Source organism: Mustelus asterias, chromosome 5 (genome assembly GCF_964213995.1).
Source record: "Mustelus asterias chromosome 5, sMusAst1.hap1.1, whole genome shotgun sequence".
Lineage (NCBI taxonomy): Eukaryota > Metazoa > Chordata > Chondrichthyes > Carcharhiniformes > Triakidae > Mustelus > Mustelus asterias.
Genome location: NC_135805.1, coordinates 69,907,810 through 69,925,228, shown reverse-complemented (window position 1 = coordinate 69,925,228; position 17,419 = coordinate 69,907,810). Strand labels below are relative to the sequence as shown.

The 17,419-nt window shown below is 41.6% G+C and overlaps 1 protein-coding gene across 13 annotated transcripts in view; it reads left to right on the top strand.

Moving 5' to 3' along the window:
- Positions 1–17,419, top strand: part of fam184ab (family with sequence similarity 184 member Ab) — a 189,140-nt gene that overhangs the window by 129,201 nt on the left and 42,520 nt on the right. For 12 of the 13 annotated variants that reach the window (XM_078212733.1, XM_078212732.1, XM_078212727.1 and 9 more), the window contains 3 exons: positions 7,061–7,214; positions 10,307–10,434; positions 16,545–16,729. In XM_078212733.1, the coding sequence (XP_078068859.1) occupies positions 7,061–7,214; positions 10,307–10,434; positions 16,545–16,729 (467 nt within the window). Of the gene's footprint in view, positions 1–7,060; positions 7,215–10,306; positions 10,435–16,544; positions 16,730–16,814; positions 16,865–17,419 lie in introns of those variants that run through there. The other variant, XM_078212735.1, reaches the window with a different exon arrangement.

The window sequence follows — 17,419 nt, the reverse complement described above, 5'->3', positions numbered from 1 at the left end:
TAAATAACAGCTATTTGCAGTTATAAAATAAACTTTTATTGGTGACTTTCTCACATTTCGCCACTGGCTGGCCTCTCATCTCCACCCCTCTCCAGATTAGATTTCATTGAAAACTCTGCTACCCATAACCTAACTCGTACCACGTTCCATTCGCCCATCATCCCTTGCTTGACATGTTGATTCCTGGTCCACCAGTGTCTTGAAGATAAATGGGGAGAAACAAGCCGGTTTTCAATCAGAACCTGATACTTTGCTATTTTGGGGGGAAATTCCACCCCAAGCTTTTGGCAATTAGCCCTAATGTTTTGTCCTTTATCTCTGTTTCAGTTTTTGACTGATTAGGCTCCTGTTAAGTTCCTGTGTTTTCCTATGTTAAAGGTGCTTTATAAATTGGTATTTTCATTGTCATTGTCATTGTGTAACCTAAATTGGCAATATTACTCAGAATATGAGGCAATATAGTGTAGGAAATGGGGAAGGGAAAACTCATTCTCTCATATCTGTGTGGGTTTCCTCCAGGTGCTCCGTTTCTTCCCACACTCCAAAGGTGATTGGCCATACTAAATTGCTCCTTAGTGTCAGTGGGACTAGCAGGGTAAATATGTGGAGTTATGGCGATAGGGCCAGGGTGGGATTGTTGATGGTGCAAGCTCGATGGGCCAAATGGCCTCCGTCTGCACTGTAGGGGTTTTATGATTCTATGACAGAGATATAGGGCATGCTCTTTTGAAATTGTCACTTAACAGTAATCCTTCCGCATACAGTACTTGCTGGAATTGGTCTTGGGGTTGGTGGATTCATATTCAGCAGCAGATGGCATGGTCAGGGCAGCCATTGCATCTTGTAATGCAGGAGTTGGTAAGCCATGGACAGGGATTGGATGGTTTGATGGGGATGACATCGCTCTTTAGGACACTGTGATCTGTCACCCTACAGCATGGAAGCGAACCTGCGAGTCATGATACCTTTGTAAGTATAGAGAGTACTTCAGCAGGGCTATTATGCTATCATTAATGAGCCCTCATGACCATGCCTTTTTTGGAATCCTTCCAAGTTAACATCCAACATTGCCTTGGCATCTAGCAGAGATATGGCCCAGTCAGCATTGACACAACATTTATTGTTAATTTTGTACCCTTGTAAATACTGAAGGGAAGTTGTGCAGGAGCATTGTTCTCATCTTATTTCAATCCTTCACATTTCCTGCCTTCCAGAGCGTGATACATATGAGGAAACCTAACACGCTAATTGAACTGTGTTGTTGAGAGATCTTTGTCGATTGCCCTTCTGAGACATAACAGAGGTTCTATCAAGCCATGCTAGCCAGATCTTCAGGTGCAAACTAATATTGTCACATATAAGAGGCCAGCATGAAGCTAGGCACACACCTATAACATCACAGACTCATTGCTGTCTGGCAGACTTTTCAAAAGTCACCAAGTGCTAAAGACTTTCATTGCTCAGCATCATGCTGTGGGGAGTGGGAACGAATAAAAGAGTAATATTCAGCCATATATGCAGTAACATGGCTGGCAGACATGAGAGGCCATAGTCCTCCATGATTAAATAAACTGTACCCCAACCTGGCAGGCATTACATGGTGGCCATTAAAAATTGCCGTTGGTTGGAATGACTCCAACGTGGCTTATGATAAATACCCATAGCATACTATTGTTGTTCAGGTCAGAAACTCCAAATTGTTTTATGGAGCCCGCCTGGATCATAAGTTTTGCAGCTTGAATTTGGCTCGGTTTCACTTCAGGTATGGTTCAAATGACCCACTAGGAAACCTTTATCAAACAAAGTTTATTTAAAAATATAGTTAACATGTATAGTAAGAATATTAGCAATAACTTCTATCAATTACAAACCCCACCAAAATAACCAAGATAATGTATAACCCTTAATGAATATAGGAGCTGTCTCAATCAAACCAATCCCACAAATAAGAACCTTCAAACAGGTTTAATATGGTATAGACTAATGCGCACATGATACTGGAATTGAGTCATTTGGATGAAGTCTGCAGTTCTCTGGATAGACTCAGAAAAGTTTGAAGTCAGAACAGCTTCCCAAAACACCAGGGACTCGAGGCAAGCCACCAACAGCGGATCTCCCTCCTTCAGAAAGGCAAGACCTTGCTTTCAAATGACCAGTAGAATTTCCAAAATCAGGGAGAGAGAGACCTCTTTTCAGCTTGATGCCCCTTCTAAAATTAAAACTCAAACTGCAGCTCCAAACTGAAAATGAAAAAACTCCTATCACCTGACCTGCCAATCAGTTTTTTCCTAACAATGGAGAGTCATAAACATCCCAGTAAAAATAAATACCCCCCACCCCTATTTAAGCAGCAATAAAAGGACATCTCCAGTCAAACCGGTGCCATAATAAAAAAACTGAAGCCAAAAAGGCCTGCTTACAACTGCAGAAAACATGATTTATTTTTTTTAAATCTCTTAAAGGTACACTAACATCACAATACACAAAGAACAGACTTCAGTGCAGCAGCATTAGGATAATCAATAACCTTCCAGGAATTAAACTCATGAGGCCACATTATATGATCCCCTGACACAAGACTTACATGTGCATTATCCAGCCATCATGTTTGGATAGGGACTGCCTTTGTTTATATTGCTCATGTGGAACTAAAATCAACTGAGACAACATAGAACTTAATGACACAATGATAGATACCTGAGGGAGGGTGCGGGGCACATCTGTTGCCCTTGGATGTCTGCTGAATCATATGGCAGTATTTGAGACTTTGAGGCAGAGAAGCAAAATATATTTACAGATGTGTGAAATATATACAGTGATGAAATACCCATACTACCATTGTGCAATCAGAACTTCTTAATTTTCTTAACTTTACCACTACATCTTGGTGCAGCCGCCTGCTTACTATGTCCTGTTGTCTGAGGTTACTCTGGCGAGTGTCCTCTGCAGGCCAGAGGCTTGGAGGGGCCCAGTCCATTAAGGGTTTCCTGCTCCACAGCAGAGGCCCTCCTTGGCCTGACCAGCTGGAGTTGATGGGACCACAGACAGAGAGGGATTGGAGCAACTAGATTGTCCGGGATGGATGTCCTCAGGTTGTCCGACAGGCACTCCTCCTCCGAGTGGGTAATGGAGAGCCCCTCCCCTGGCTCCTTGAGGGAGAATGGAGACCTAGAAGGAGATCATGTCCTCCTCTCACCTTGTCTCTGCTGGAATGTGTCACAGAGTGATGTACCGGAATTTTACCACCTCGCCCGCCTGAGGCTCATAAGATCCCAGCGGAGAATGTCGTTCTGCGAGCCTCACCCGTCCCGATTCCGGGACAGGCATGCTGGTAAAATTACGGGCATGGTGTGCAGGTCTGAGTGCAAATCGGGCAGGAACTGGACCTGGTTCTTCAAGGTAGCTGCCACCCTTCCAATTAATACTTTGATGCAGTTGTATGTTGGAGCTACAACATCAGACAGAAGGTAAATAGACTTCTCCAACCTTTGTTCCCATCTGCTGACAGCCTCTGACAACACTGCCTATCTTCGCATTTCTAACATTTGTCTTGACAGGTTTCATAGGCTACTTATTGGACTTGGACTCAGCAGAGACCTAAAGTCTCCATCAGTCTTCCGAGTATCAAAGACCTTGGCAGTCACTGCCTCCACCTGCTGTGGACAGGTGTCTGTGAGGTACTCAGCAGATACTGACCCCGAGCCTGCTCTAGAACTAGGATCCACTGAATGTGTATATCTACGCTAGTGGAGGTGCAGGTGAGTTGAGTGATGCACCTTCATGAGATAGATCATCAGCCTCTTCATCTGAGGTGGTTGGGTCTGATTCACTTACTGACTCTCTCCTTCTGCCTTTTCTTACTGGTGGCTAGAATAGAGATGATGAGTGATTGCCTAAGCAGACTTCTATATTATAGGTCATTCACAGTCTATTGTCTGTGTGGAGCTGATGTATAAGGAATGGACCCTGACTGGCTCGTTGGGGGACGCTGATCTTGCCTTTCGCATAGCAACAATCCCTTACCCTGCCAGCTAGCTCTGCTGCCTGTTCCTCATAGGGAGTGAGTGCCTTAAACTCCAGTGTCCCCATTTCGGTTTGGGATCTCTCCCTGTTTTTGTGGGAAATCTTGTCTTGCATAAAGACAGATGGATTGCCTGTGAGCACCATGGATGAAAGAGCAGTTCAAAAGCATGCATGCCTGCTGTGTGTATGCTGAGTCATAACCAGGAAGGGCTGAAGGGTCATACATGAGAAGGTGATGTCAAAGAGGCTGTCGGACAATCAGTGCTGATGGTAGTGTGTGACATCCCTGTGGACGTTTGCCTGATGCCCTTATGAGAGTGTGAGTTTGAAGTGAGAAGAAGGCTCACCTTATCTTAGCAGAGAGAATTAGATCATTCATCCTCTTTCTGCACTGAAGGGTGATCCTCCTTTGGGGCCCACAGGAGCTGACCTCCCAAATAACATCTTCCCTGGTCGGCGTGGTTGTGTATGTCAATCTACTGAGCTGGACGATGTGGAGAATCTACAGATTGGAGGGTAGCTAATGTAACCCCACTATTTAAAAAGGGAGGTGGAGAGAAAACAGGGAATTATAGACCAGTAAGCCTGATATCGGTCGTGGAGACAATTCTAGAATCTATTATCAAAGATTTTATCAAAGCAAAGCACTTGGAAATCAGTGGCAGGATTGGACAGAGTCAGCATGCATTTATGAAAGGGAAATTATGCTTGACAAATCTACTGAAACTCATCAAGGATGTAACTAGTGGAGTTGATGAAGGGGAGCCAGTGAATGTCGTTTATTTGGACCTTCAGAAGGCTTTTGACAAAGTCTAACATAAGAGATCAGCATGTAAAATTAAAGTACATGGGATTGAGGGTAGTGTATTGAGATGGATAGAAAACTGGTTGGCAGACAGGAAACAACGGGTAGGAATAAACAGGTATTTTTCCAATGGCAGGCATTGACTTGTCAGACACCACAGGGGCCAGTGCTAGGATCCCATATATTTAGATATATTTAAGGATTTAAATGAGGGATTGATGTAATATCTCCAAATTTACATGACACAGAGCTGGGTGGGAGGGAGCTGTGAAAAGGATGCAGAGATCCTTCACTGTGATTTGGACAATTTGACTGAGTGGGCAAATGATTGGCAGATGCAGAATAATGTGGATAAATGTGAGGTTATCCACTTTGATAGCAAAAACAAGAAGGCAATTATCTGAATGGCCATAAATTAGGAGAGGGAAATGTGCAACACGACCTGGGTGTCCTCGTACACCAGTCACTGAAGGCAAGCATGCAGATGCAGTGGGCAATAAAAAAGGCAAATGGTATGTTGGCCTTAATAGCATGAGGATTTGAGTACAGGAGCAGGGATATTGTGATACAAATATATAGGGCCTTGGTGATTTTGTATTTGATTTCTGATTGTCACATATATACAGTGAAAAGTATTGTTTCTTGCACACTATACTGACAAAGCATACCGTACATAGAGAAGGAAAGGAGAGGGTGCAGAATGTAGTGTTGCAGTCATAGCTAGGGTGTAGAGAAAGATTAACTTAATGTGAGGTAGGTCCATTCAGAGGTCTGATAGCAGAGATTGAATTAAAGCATTATTACAGAGTTTTAAAGAGTTAGAATGGAGTTTTAAAAGCATAGAACAAGAGTAATAGATAGAATTAAAGGGTATGTGGGGCACAGCTTGCCCAGTCAACACACTCCGGTGCCGTCTTGCAATTTTTTCTTTTGGTGAGACCGCACCTGATATATTGTGTGCAGTTTTGGTCTTGTTATCTGAGGAAGGATATTCTTGCTGAAGAGAGTGCAGAGAAGGTTTACCAGATTACCAGACATTCCTAGGATGGCAGGACTGATGAATGAGGAGAAATTGAGTCAGTTAAGATTGTACTCAATGGAGTCCAGCAGAATGAGGGGGTAATCTCATAGAAAACTAAAATTCCAACAGGACTCGCCAGGGTAGATGCAGGAAGGATGTTCCCAATGGTTGGGGATATCTAGAACCAGGAGTCACAGTCTGAGGACACACTGTAGATCATTTAGGACAGAGATGAGGAAACATTTCTTCATCCAGAGAGTGATCAGCCTATGGAATTCACTACCACAGAAAGTATTTGAGGCCAAAACATTGAATATTTCAAGAAGCAGTTAGATATAGCACTTGAGGTGAAGGGGATCAAAGGATATGGGAGAAAAGCAGGATCAGGCTATTGAGTTGGATGATCAGCAATGATCATAATGAATGGAGGAGCAGGCTCAAAGGGCTGAATGGCCTCATCCTACGTTCTTTTGGATGGCATTCTCACTGAGATGGTCACCCCACACCTGGCAGAGAATGTGTGTGTGTTCCTTCACTGTCCCTGGACCAAATTCTTGGAAATCTCTCCCTAACAGAACTGTGGGTGTACCTACCTCTCAGTGACTGCAGCGGTTCAAATAGGCAGCTTACGACCTCTGAAGGTCAACTAGGAATCGGCAATAAATGCTGGCCTTGCCAGCAATGCCCACATCCCATAAAATAAATTTAAAAATAAAGTAGAAGCCACAATGATTGTTATTAGCTGCATGACACAGTAGCTGAAATTAGAGACGCATACTTCTCTAATATGGACAGTTGTATGACCAAGGCACTCTTGTAGATCAAGGTAGTTATGGGTGACCTGACTACCTGGCTAACAATGAGTTTTTGATAAGTTTAGAATAAGTATCTTTCCCTTTATTGCATCAGTAAATATATTTAAGTTATTTTCTGTGCAGTAATTCAATTGCAAACTCATTGAAGTTTATCTGTGTTTATTTGAGATGTTATGGTCTCAGATTTTTATACATGGGGATCAGTAATTAACTGCTAATAGAAGATTATGAATCAGAATTGTATGTAATGTACAATGAACTGTAAACTACTGTGAGCAAACTTTCCTTCTGAAAATTTGAAATTGTAATTTGTGAACTCATTACCTAAAAAAAGCCATGACAGATCAAGTTGAATGGAGAAGTAAAGAACATCATTATGTTGAGTATGTTTTACAGCAACTGGAAGAATTCTTAAACCAGCAGCATATGGAAGATTTTCAAGCTCGGAAGGATGCTGAGAGAATTAATCTGGAGGCTTTGCAAAAGGAAGCAAAGCAGCAACTACAGGATTTGAGGACAGAGCTACAAGAAGAAGGAAAATTAATACTTGGTATGTATTTTAAATAATTCTTCTGATTCACACTATTGTTTTTACAATTAATCTGTTGTGCCTTAAATAAATAGCATATATCTTCCTGTTTAGAACTGATTAGTTTTTTTTTACAAAAAAAAAGCATTTGTGAAATGTGTAAGATCTGGAGTTTGTTTTAATTTAATTATAAGATTTGGGTCAATTACAGACTTAATTTGGGAGATGTGTGATTCAGTCTAGCTAGCGACTACACTGGGCACAAGTGTGTTTTCACAAACTTCACAGATTTATTAAGATTATCACAATAAGTAATAATTAGCAAAAGGAAGTGTTAAGCAGTTGCATTCACTGTGGAATACCGGTCCTCAACCTCCTGTTGTAGGTAAAATAATACCTCTGAGACTAGTCGTAGAGTCAAAGTACAGTGATTTATTTGCACGATTGTGGAAGAAGTCCTCCCTAACACGGTCTCAGACTTCTTACTGAATACAGGTCAAGAGCAAACATTTATACATAATTTTTCGCCCCGGTCACGTCCTCATCTTCCCACGATTATTGCTGTCTCAGCGATTCCATCCTTCGCGTAATCGTGGCCATCTCAAGGCTGTGTTTTGTCGCCTCTATGTGGACTCCTGTGGGTTGATTAGATTATAAGTTTGCACAAACAGGTTAACTAAAACACAGGGGCTTATATAACAATTTATATTGGTAATGATGAAGAGTATATAATGAATATATATGAATCTATTAGTATATGATCACAGCAGGCATACATGTCAGCTCCACTGCGTTAAACAAAGGTACATAATAGAAAGGAACATAAAATGGAGTTAGCTTAGCTGATTCTGCTTAGCCACAGTCCTGATACACAATTAGCTGGGAACAGCAAGGACAGCTGTCTCTCTTATCTGGTTTGGATGCACGAAATCAAGTTCCACAGACATGTAAACACCGAGCTCTAACGAAAACATGAGCTCTACAGTGTTTCTCACATCACAGAGTTCGGCTCTCAATGCTTAAGTGTTCCAAAGTTCATTAACCCATTCCCGTCTTCACTCCAGTTGACTGTGGCGCTCATCTCTTGATTGAAGTCTATCTTCTTTCTGATGATGCATCCTTTGAGGTCTTACAAGTTCTTACTCTGTACCCTTTTCCAGCCCTGCTTGTTTTCCATATTAGATAAAACTCCTTCTCTGTCCACTTGATTGTTCTACCAAGGCTTTGTGCTGGCATTTATTTCAAGACCCTCGCAACAATATGATCTGTGTCTCTGTTGTTTGCTGAGGGTTCAGTCTCTCAATCCCTTGATGCCATTAACTCTATGCAACTCATGCCTTTTGCCTTTCACAGCTCTTAGACCAAAAGGTCACACCTCCTGCTGCTGTGGCTTTGCGGTCACCTAACAAAGGCAGCTTAAAAGGGTCATTATGTCTTAAAACAGCTCATTACCAGCAGTGCATATTTACAGTCTTTTACTGTACGAATTGTCAGATATTTCCCTGAGGTTGTTTAAAGTTTAAAGCATTTCCATTTAAGTTTCATATTAAATGAATTAACCATTTTACATAGCTTCTCGGTATTTCATACCGTTTGTACAAACTTTAGCTAACATTCAACTTAACTTATCCATCATGCTTTGCAGTTATGTTACATACAGAATAAAATGTTAACAAATATTCGTAAGAATATGACACTAAGGCCGGGATTCTCCCAAAAGAGTTCTAAGTGTCGAATTCGCGGGGAAACTGATTTCATGCTTTTTTTTTCAGTGGGAGTTCACCCAACATTTTCTGTCCTTAATTGCCTTTGGGTGGTGATGAGTCACTGCCTTGAACTACTCCATGTACTATTGGTACATCCACAGTGCTGTTGGGAAGAGAGTTCAGAAATTTTGACCCAGTGACGTTGAAGGAGAAACAATTTGGCTTCAAGTCTGGATGATTATAACTTAGAGGGGAACTTGCAGGTAGTGGTGTTCCCATGCATTAGCTATCATTATTCTTCAAGATGGTAGAGGTTGTGGGTTTGGAAGATGCTTTGAAAAAACTCTGGTTGCTGCAATACATCTTGTAGGTGATATAAAGGAAGCAGCCGGTGGCTGAGCATAATATAAAAAAATAGTGGCAGACTCCTCTATCCAACTGCTGATCAGCTGCCCTCGCCTGGATTCTGGGATTGACACTCAGCTTCCCAGTATTGGATTGAGTTCCTTCAGGTATTATTTGTTGCCACTTCATCTAAGCTAGAACCATGTGGGATCAATATGGTTGGCTTCAGGCCCACCAAGTTATAGAACGGAGAGTAGTCTGAAAGAACTCTGTAACTTAGCTGAGCAGCACTGTACATTCTATCCTTTCCCACTGGTTTGAACAAGCCATACGTAGATGAAATCAGACTTGGCACCCTGGAAATATAAGCTTTCAATAATCTTTGACTTGGGACAAATAAATAATTGGAAATGAATAAGCGCAAAAATACCAGCGTTCCACCAGCTAACCTCATTCAGATTCTGGGACTGGCACTTAGTTTCCCAAGCAGCAATCAAAAGAAAAAAATGTTGAAAAATGCTTTTTAATTTCATGTGGTGCTTCCATTAGTCAAGTAAATATTTTCTAAAAGTTATCCTACTTTAAAGCAATTATTTATTTTTGTATGAGTAGGATACGTGTTGGATGGAAGATCCCGGGAGAAATAGTAAGACTTCAAAGACCTCTTGCAAGGTTGTAAGATGTTTAATTTTCGTGACAAATCATTTTTCCTGTTTCAAGCACAGACCTTTGAACAATTTGGTACCTGGGTGTACATTTTACACTTACAAAGTGGACACAACATCAATTAATTCTAAGATCTTAATTTATACCCATCATCAAAATGCTCACATATTAAATTGCGTTAATATTAAGTGCATGATATTTAAATTCTATTTTTTTTGTTTCTGTCAAGACAGTTTTAAAAACATAATATTGTGGGATGCTGCCAATAGCATTGTTGGCCTTGTTTTCCTCGATCTTTTTGGTGTATTCTTTCTTAACTTTTTTCCAGCTTGTTGACCAATTCCAAACTTAAGAAGGTGTTGCAAATACTCATGCTATGTTATATGGTTTTTCTAGCTTCTTTGCGCTCTGATCTGAACTACCAGCATTCTATAGCAATGGATCAGCTGAGACAAAACCACCAGCAGGAAATGGAGGCTGTGAAAATGGAATTAGATCAGGCTATTGAGCTGCACAGACAGCAGGTGGGTTAGTTCATTGTTCTATTCCTTTAAAAAAAATGTATTGCCACAATTTACACACCAAGTACTGTTAATCCACAGCTCAACTAACTGCTCCAGACATGGTGCTATTCAATTATGTTATTCAAAGTAGTTTAAGTTAAGTATAATAGTTGTCTGAACAGGAAAGAGGCTATGTGCTCTGAAATATCAGTAATGCCAACTTGATTTTTTTACATTACATTATTTTTTCTTAAAATTTTATTTCCTTCCCTGGTTTTTTTCTGTATGCTCATTGCTGCTGTAGTAATGCTGTCTCTGACCATGGGAAACTACATTTATTTATTTGAACTGTTGATACTGATGCCCGGAAATAATTATGGGGGACTGATTTATTAAAATCTTTACCCTTTATGTTCTGAGGTATCTGCCTTTCCCTCTGGCGAAGTCTCCCCTGATGACGTGAATGAAGAATTCCATGCTGGGAACTATGAACATTGTGGAATATATATTTAGTTGCTTCACACTGGTGACCTTTCCACTCTTTCAGTGGATTTTAACCAAAAGCCTAAAGCACTTTCTCTTGGCCAACTGAGTAATGATTCTCAAAATTGACCTTCGTGCACTTCTTATTACGTTAATTTGCTGATACAAATTAGGTCATAGGATTTGTACTGACATTGAGTTTCCTTTCAAAGGTTGGATATGTTAGTTGAGAACTCCCTAACTCACTTTGGTCCTTGTACAGTTATATATCACCTCTATTGGATTGTTACCAATTTTGTAAGTGATTTAGTCACATTAAACTCTTGGTTGTTTCAAAATGTCGGTACTTGAAACTCATCGTGGTCAACCATGTGTTTTTTTTATAAAAATAAAGACAAAAAAATTTGTTCAATTATTCCAACAGGATTCATAAGTGTAATTCCAAAATAGATAATTAGCATTTTATTTAGACATTTATTATTCCCGTTTTATTATCAATTGCTGAGAGATTATGCACTTATAATTTAATATATTAATCTTCTAAATTATTTTAAATGCTGTATTGGGTAAATCATTAAAATCTGGTAAACAATTATTTTGCAAGTGCATGAAAATTCTATTTGTTATATATTTATGGGCTTGTAGATTGCTTTTAGTACGCAACCACAAATTCAGTCAGTAATGGAGGATTGCTAGAATATAGAGGTAGATAATGCTGCCACTGGGACCTAAAGGTGGAACACCATACTATGCAGAAGGGTCAATTTAGATTTTATGAATTTAATTCAAATTCCATCAGCTGCTATGGCTTGAACCCATATCTTTAGCGCATTAGCCTGGGCTTCATGGATTACTAATCCTGTGACATTATCACCAGACCACCATCTTCACTTGGGTGGCATTTTACTGGCACCAGCCAATTAAGAGACAGCCACTGAGACCGCTTTTCAATTAAGGACGGTGGTTTGCTTCCCAGAGGTGCTGGCTCAATCTGTGGCTGAGACTGCAGAAAGAAGAGTACACATCCATACTGAGGCAAGGTAAGTTACTTTACCTGTGCTGAGGCTAGGCAGGCCCTGGCAATTTTGTGATTTGGTGGCCGGGGGGGGGGGGGGGGCGTTCTGACTATCCAGCAATTGTGTCTGAACTGTGGGGATGTTTTTTGTGGCTGGAGGGGATCTGTATGAGCCATGGATCAGCTGTAAAGGAGAACATGTCCCTTTGGAACCTGCTGGGAGGCCACCACTGTTTCCATGATGGTCTTCACCCACGGTGGTGTCCCCTCACAATGCCAGAAAAATGCCCATGAGGGCAGGAAGTAGCTAATAATTGGCTGGTTAATGTGCGACAATGCTGCTGAAGTTTCTGCTGCTGATAATATCCTGTGATAGCGGGAAAATGTTGAGCTTCTCTCCCAAACTCTTTCAATAACATGGTATGAGAATTTCCATTTAGCCAATTTGAAGAGTGCTGATGAAAGTCAGTGTGATTTCTGAGCTTTAGGATGGGATTTTTCGGCGTCAGACCTGGGCCAGGGGTGTGGGTTGTCAGGCCGGACCGGTGGAGTGTATGGTGTCAGGTTGGTCTGTGCCAGTTAGAGTCATAGAGTCATAGAGGTTTACAGCATGGAAACAGGCCCTTCGGCCCAACTTCTCCATGCCGCCCTTTTTTTTAAACCCCTAAGCTAGTCCCAATTGCCCGCATTTGGCCTATATTCTTCTATACCCATCTTATCCATGTAACTGTCCAAACACTTTTTAAAAGGCAAAATTGTACCCGCCTCTACTACTACCTCTGGCAGCTTGTTCCAGACACTCACCACCCTCTGTGTGAAAAAATAGCCCCTCTGGACACTTTTGTATCTCTCCCCTCTCACCTTAAATCTATGCCCTCTAGTTTTAGACTCCCCTATCTTTGGGAAAAAATATTGACTTTCTGGCTGGTCTATGCCCCTCATTATTTTATAGACCTCTATAAGATCACCCCTCAGCCTTCTACGCTCCAGAGAAAAAAGTCCCAGTCTATCAAGCCTCTCCTTATAACTCAAACCAAGTCCCAGTAGCATCCTAGTAAATCTTTTCAGCACTCTTTCTAGTTTAATGATATCCTTTCTATAATAGGGTGACCAGAATTGTACACAGTATTCCAAGTGTGGCCTTACCAATGTCTTGTACAACTTCAACAAGACGTCCCAACTTCTGTATTCAATGTTCTGACCAATGAAACCAACACTCCACTTTCAAGGGGCTATAAACCTGTATCCCGAGATCTCTTTGTTCTGGAACTCTCCCCAATGCCCTACCATTAACTGAGTAAGTCCTGCCCTGGTTCAATTTACCAAAATGCATCACCTCGCATTTATCTAAATTAAACTCTATCTGCCATTCGTCAGCTCACTGGCCCAATTGATCAAGATCCCATTGCACTCGGAGATAACCACCTTCACTGCCACCAATCTTGGTGTCATCTGCAAACTTACTAACCATGCCTCCTATATTCTCATCCAAATCATTCATATAAATGACAAATAACAGTGGACCCAGCACTGATCCCTGAGGCACAGGTCTCCAGTTTGAAAAACAACCCTCTACAACCACCCTCTGGCTTCTGTTATCAAGATGTGGAGATGCCGGCATTGGACTGGGATGAACACAGTAAGAGTTTTAACAACACCAGGTTAAAGTCCAACAGGTTTATTTGGTAGCAAATGCCATTAGCTTTCGGAGCGCTGCTCCTTCGTCAGATGGAGTGGATATCTGCTCTCAAACAGGGCATACAGAGACACAAAATCAAGTTACAGAATACTGATTAGAATGTGAATCTCTACAGCCAACCAGGTCTTAAAGATACAGACAATGTGAGTGGAGGGAGCATTAAGCACAGATTAAAGAGATGTGTATTGTCTCCAGACAGGACAGCCAGTGAGATTCTGCAAGTCCAGGAGGCAAGCTGTGGGGGTTACTGATAGTGTGACATAAACCCAAGATCCCGGTTTAGGCTGTCCTCGTGTGGGGAACTTGGTTATCAGTTTCTGCTCAGCGACTCTGCGCTGTCGTGTGTCGTGAAGACCGCCTTGGAGAACGCTTACCCGAAGATCAGAGGCTGAATGCCCGTGACCGCTGAAGTGCTCCCCCACAGGAAGAGAACAGTCTTGCCTGGTGATTGTCGAGCGGTGTTCATTCATCTGTTGTCATAGCGTCTGCATGGTTTCCCCAATGTACCATGTCTCGGGACATCGTTTCCTGCAGCGTATCAGGTAGACAATGTTGGCCAAGTTGCAAGAGTAGGTACTGTGTACCTGGTAGATGGTGTTCTCACGTGAGATGATGGCATCCGTGTCGATGATCCGGCACGTCTTGCAGAGGTTGCTGTGGCAGGGTTGTGTGGTGTTGTGGTCACTGTTCTCCTGAAGGCTGGATAGTTTGCTGCGGCCAATGGTCTGTTTGAGGTTGTGTGGTTGTTTGAAGGCAAGAAGTGGGGGTGTGGGAATGGCCTTGGCGAGATGTTCATCTTCATCAATGACACGTTGAAGGCTCCGGAGGAGATGCCGTAGCTTCTCTGCTCCGGGGAAGTACTGGACGACGAAGGGTACTCTGTCCACCGTGTCCCATGTTTGTCTTCTGAGGAGGTCGGTGCGGTTTTTCGCTGTGGCGCGTCGGAACTGTCGATCGATGAGTCGAGCGCCATATCCTGTTCTTATGAGGGCATCTTTCAGCTTCTGGAGGTGTCTGTTGCGATCCTCCACATCTGAGCAGATCCCGTGTATACGGAGGGCTTGTTATTTGGTAGCAAATGCCATTAGCTTTCAGAGCGCTGCTCCTTCGTCAGATGGAGTGGATCCGTATACACAGGATCTGCTCGTATGAGGAGAATCGCAACAGACACCTGCATGTCCACAAATTCCTCCTGAATACACTCAACATATTTCTCTCCATCCAACCCTCTCATACTATGGCTGTCCCAGTCAATGTTGATAAAGTTAAAGTTGCAGGGGTCAGTGATGATTGGGGCGTATGGGGTCCTCTGGAGGCGTAGGGGAAGTTCGGGGTGTGGGAGATGTCACATATGTGGGTTGGTCTAGGTCTTTAAAATGGTTATTCTGAAGTTTTTTTCCTTCTAACTCTTTGAGAGTAATTATGAGGGTAAAACTGGCGGAGCCATCCAAATTTAGCGATTTTAAATCGCTTTGTCAGATGCTTCCAAGCCCATTGCAATTGTCCAGAAGTTAATCCTTCTGGACAATTGCTGAGTAAACCCTTGCTTGGGAACTTCCAAGAGGGACTCCCCAACATATCATTAGGGCACTCCCCAAAGGCAACACTGAGGAGCATGGATGTTATGGTATATTATGATTTTTTAAATGCCCATCATTTATCTCATCCAAAATGCAATTCCTTTTCACAGATGTTAGGCTAACTGGCCTGCAGCTTCCTGCTTCCTGTCTCTCTCCTTTCTTGAATGGAAGTGTCACATTTTCGAATTTCCAATCCAGGGGGGCCTTTTCAGAATCTAGTGAATCTTGGATGATCACAACTAATACATCCTCTATCTTTGCAGCCCCTTCCTTAAAGACCCTAGGTTTCCGAAGAAGGGTCATTTTGGACTTGAAACATTTACTCTGTTTGTCTCTCCACAGATGCTTCCAGACCTTTTTGTGTTAATTTCAGATCTCCAACATCCACAGTATCAAGTATCCAAAGTTAGATGTGATTCTGCAATTGGGCAATATTTGCTAAGTAATCCTCAGCGCGCTACAAATTACACAAAACCAATTTAAAGACTGTCAGTCAGGCTCACTGTGTGTCACATTTGCTTGTACTGCAAGCTACATGTATTAATACACAGGGTCCTATTCGTTGCAGACAAAAAGAACATGCAGACAATGTGCCTGTTTCTGCAAACAAAGTAAATGATAGTCATTCATTGGATCATTCATCAAGGGAAAGTCAAGTTACCTGGTCTAAATTTTCAAACAATGCTTGGCAGTTAACTTTCGGTCATAATTATCTGGTTCATTCTCCATGGCAATGCCTTTACCAATCAGAGTCCACTTGCCAATCAATTAGCACTTTCATACAGTATAAGATTGTTGTTTCCTCTGACATTGGTATTCTTGTGATTGTCCTGCTAAGTGCAAGACGAAAAGCTGCAACAAAATGTCTTTTCAATAATATTCATATTTTGTTTTTATTTTTCTGTTTAAAATAATGACTTTTAGATTAGCCGATTGCTTATTTTTCCTGTAATGATGCTTCAGCCATTAGGGTCATTTATTTGTATTCTCTTTACTAAGAAATACTTCTTTCTTTTACTCCCCGACTTCTGTGTCATGATTTGAATCATTGTAATGTGTATTTGTATTTCTGAATAGCAGCTGATAAACTGGAGAGCGAATGAATGAAACTATGCTTTTAATAAAATGTTTTCATAATGGATACACATTGGTTTTGTGGATGTTTTCTGTGGGATTAGGGGAGGGAGAATTGAAAATCAAGCTATTTTGTTTCTTTTGGACTTTGTTAAGAATTTTCATGTTATAATGCTGTGTCAGCCGCTTAGGTGAGGTTCGAAGTGGAAATGCATTTCATAGAATTGCCCCTTTATAGTGGTATATGCCTACTAATTCACCGATTCCTTTTGCAATCTAGAAGAAAGAACTCCTGAGCAGAATATCTGACCTGCAAGAAGACGTACGGCATCGTGAACAACACATAAAAGAGCTGGATGAGGAGAACCTGTCTATGCATGACAATTTAAGCACCTTGACCAAAGAACTTGAATATAAAGGGAATGAAGTTCTAAAAATTCGGAGTGAAGTCAACCAGAAAATTAGGTAAAAGAGATGGGGTGGCGAGAGAAACAATTTTGAAAAAATATTGATTTCTTTTTGGTTAATCATTTGCAATATTTCTTTACAGATCAGGTAAAAACTAGTTCCCATTAAAAAGAAGAAAATCTTGAAATTGTTAATAAAAGATTTGAATTTTGCACTTATTTCCCCTTGTGGGAGAGTCTAGGACTAGAGGGCGTAACCTCAAGAGTAAGGGGTCACCCATTTATGACACAGATAGGAAGGAATTTCTTCTCTGATGGTAGTAAATCTGTGGAGTTCTTTGCCACAGAAGGTTATAGATGCTGGATCATTAAATATGTTTAGGGCTAAGATAGACAGATTTTTAATCAGTAAGGAATCCATAAAGTGGAGAAGTGGAGTTGAAGATTCAGATCAGTCACGATCTCATTGAATGGTGGAGCAGACTCGATGGGCCGACTTCTGCTCATATGTCTTATGAATCATAGAATCCCGACAGTGCAAAAGGGGCCATTCGGTCCATCGAGTCTGCACCAACTCTGTCAGATTATTTTACCCAGGCCCTCTCCCCTGTCCTATCCCTATAACCCCACACATTTTCCATGGCTAATCCATCTAACCTACACATCCTGGGACTAAGGAGCAATTTAGGATGGCCAATCCACCTAACCTGCACATCTTTGGACTGTGGGAGGAAACCGGAGCAACCAG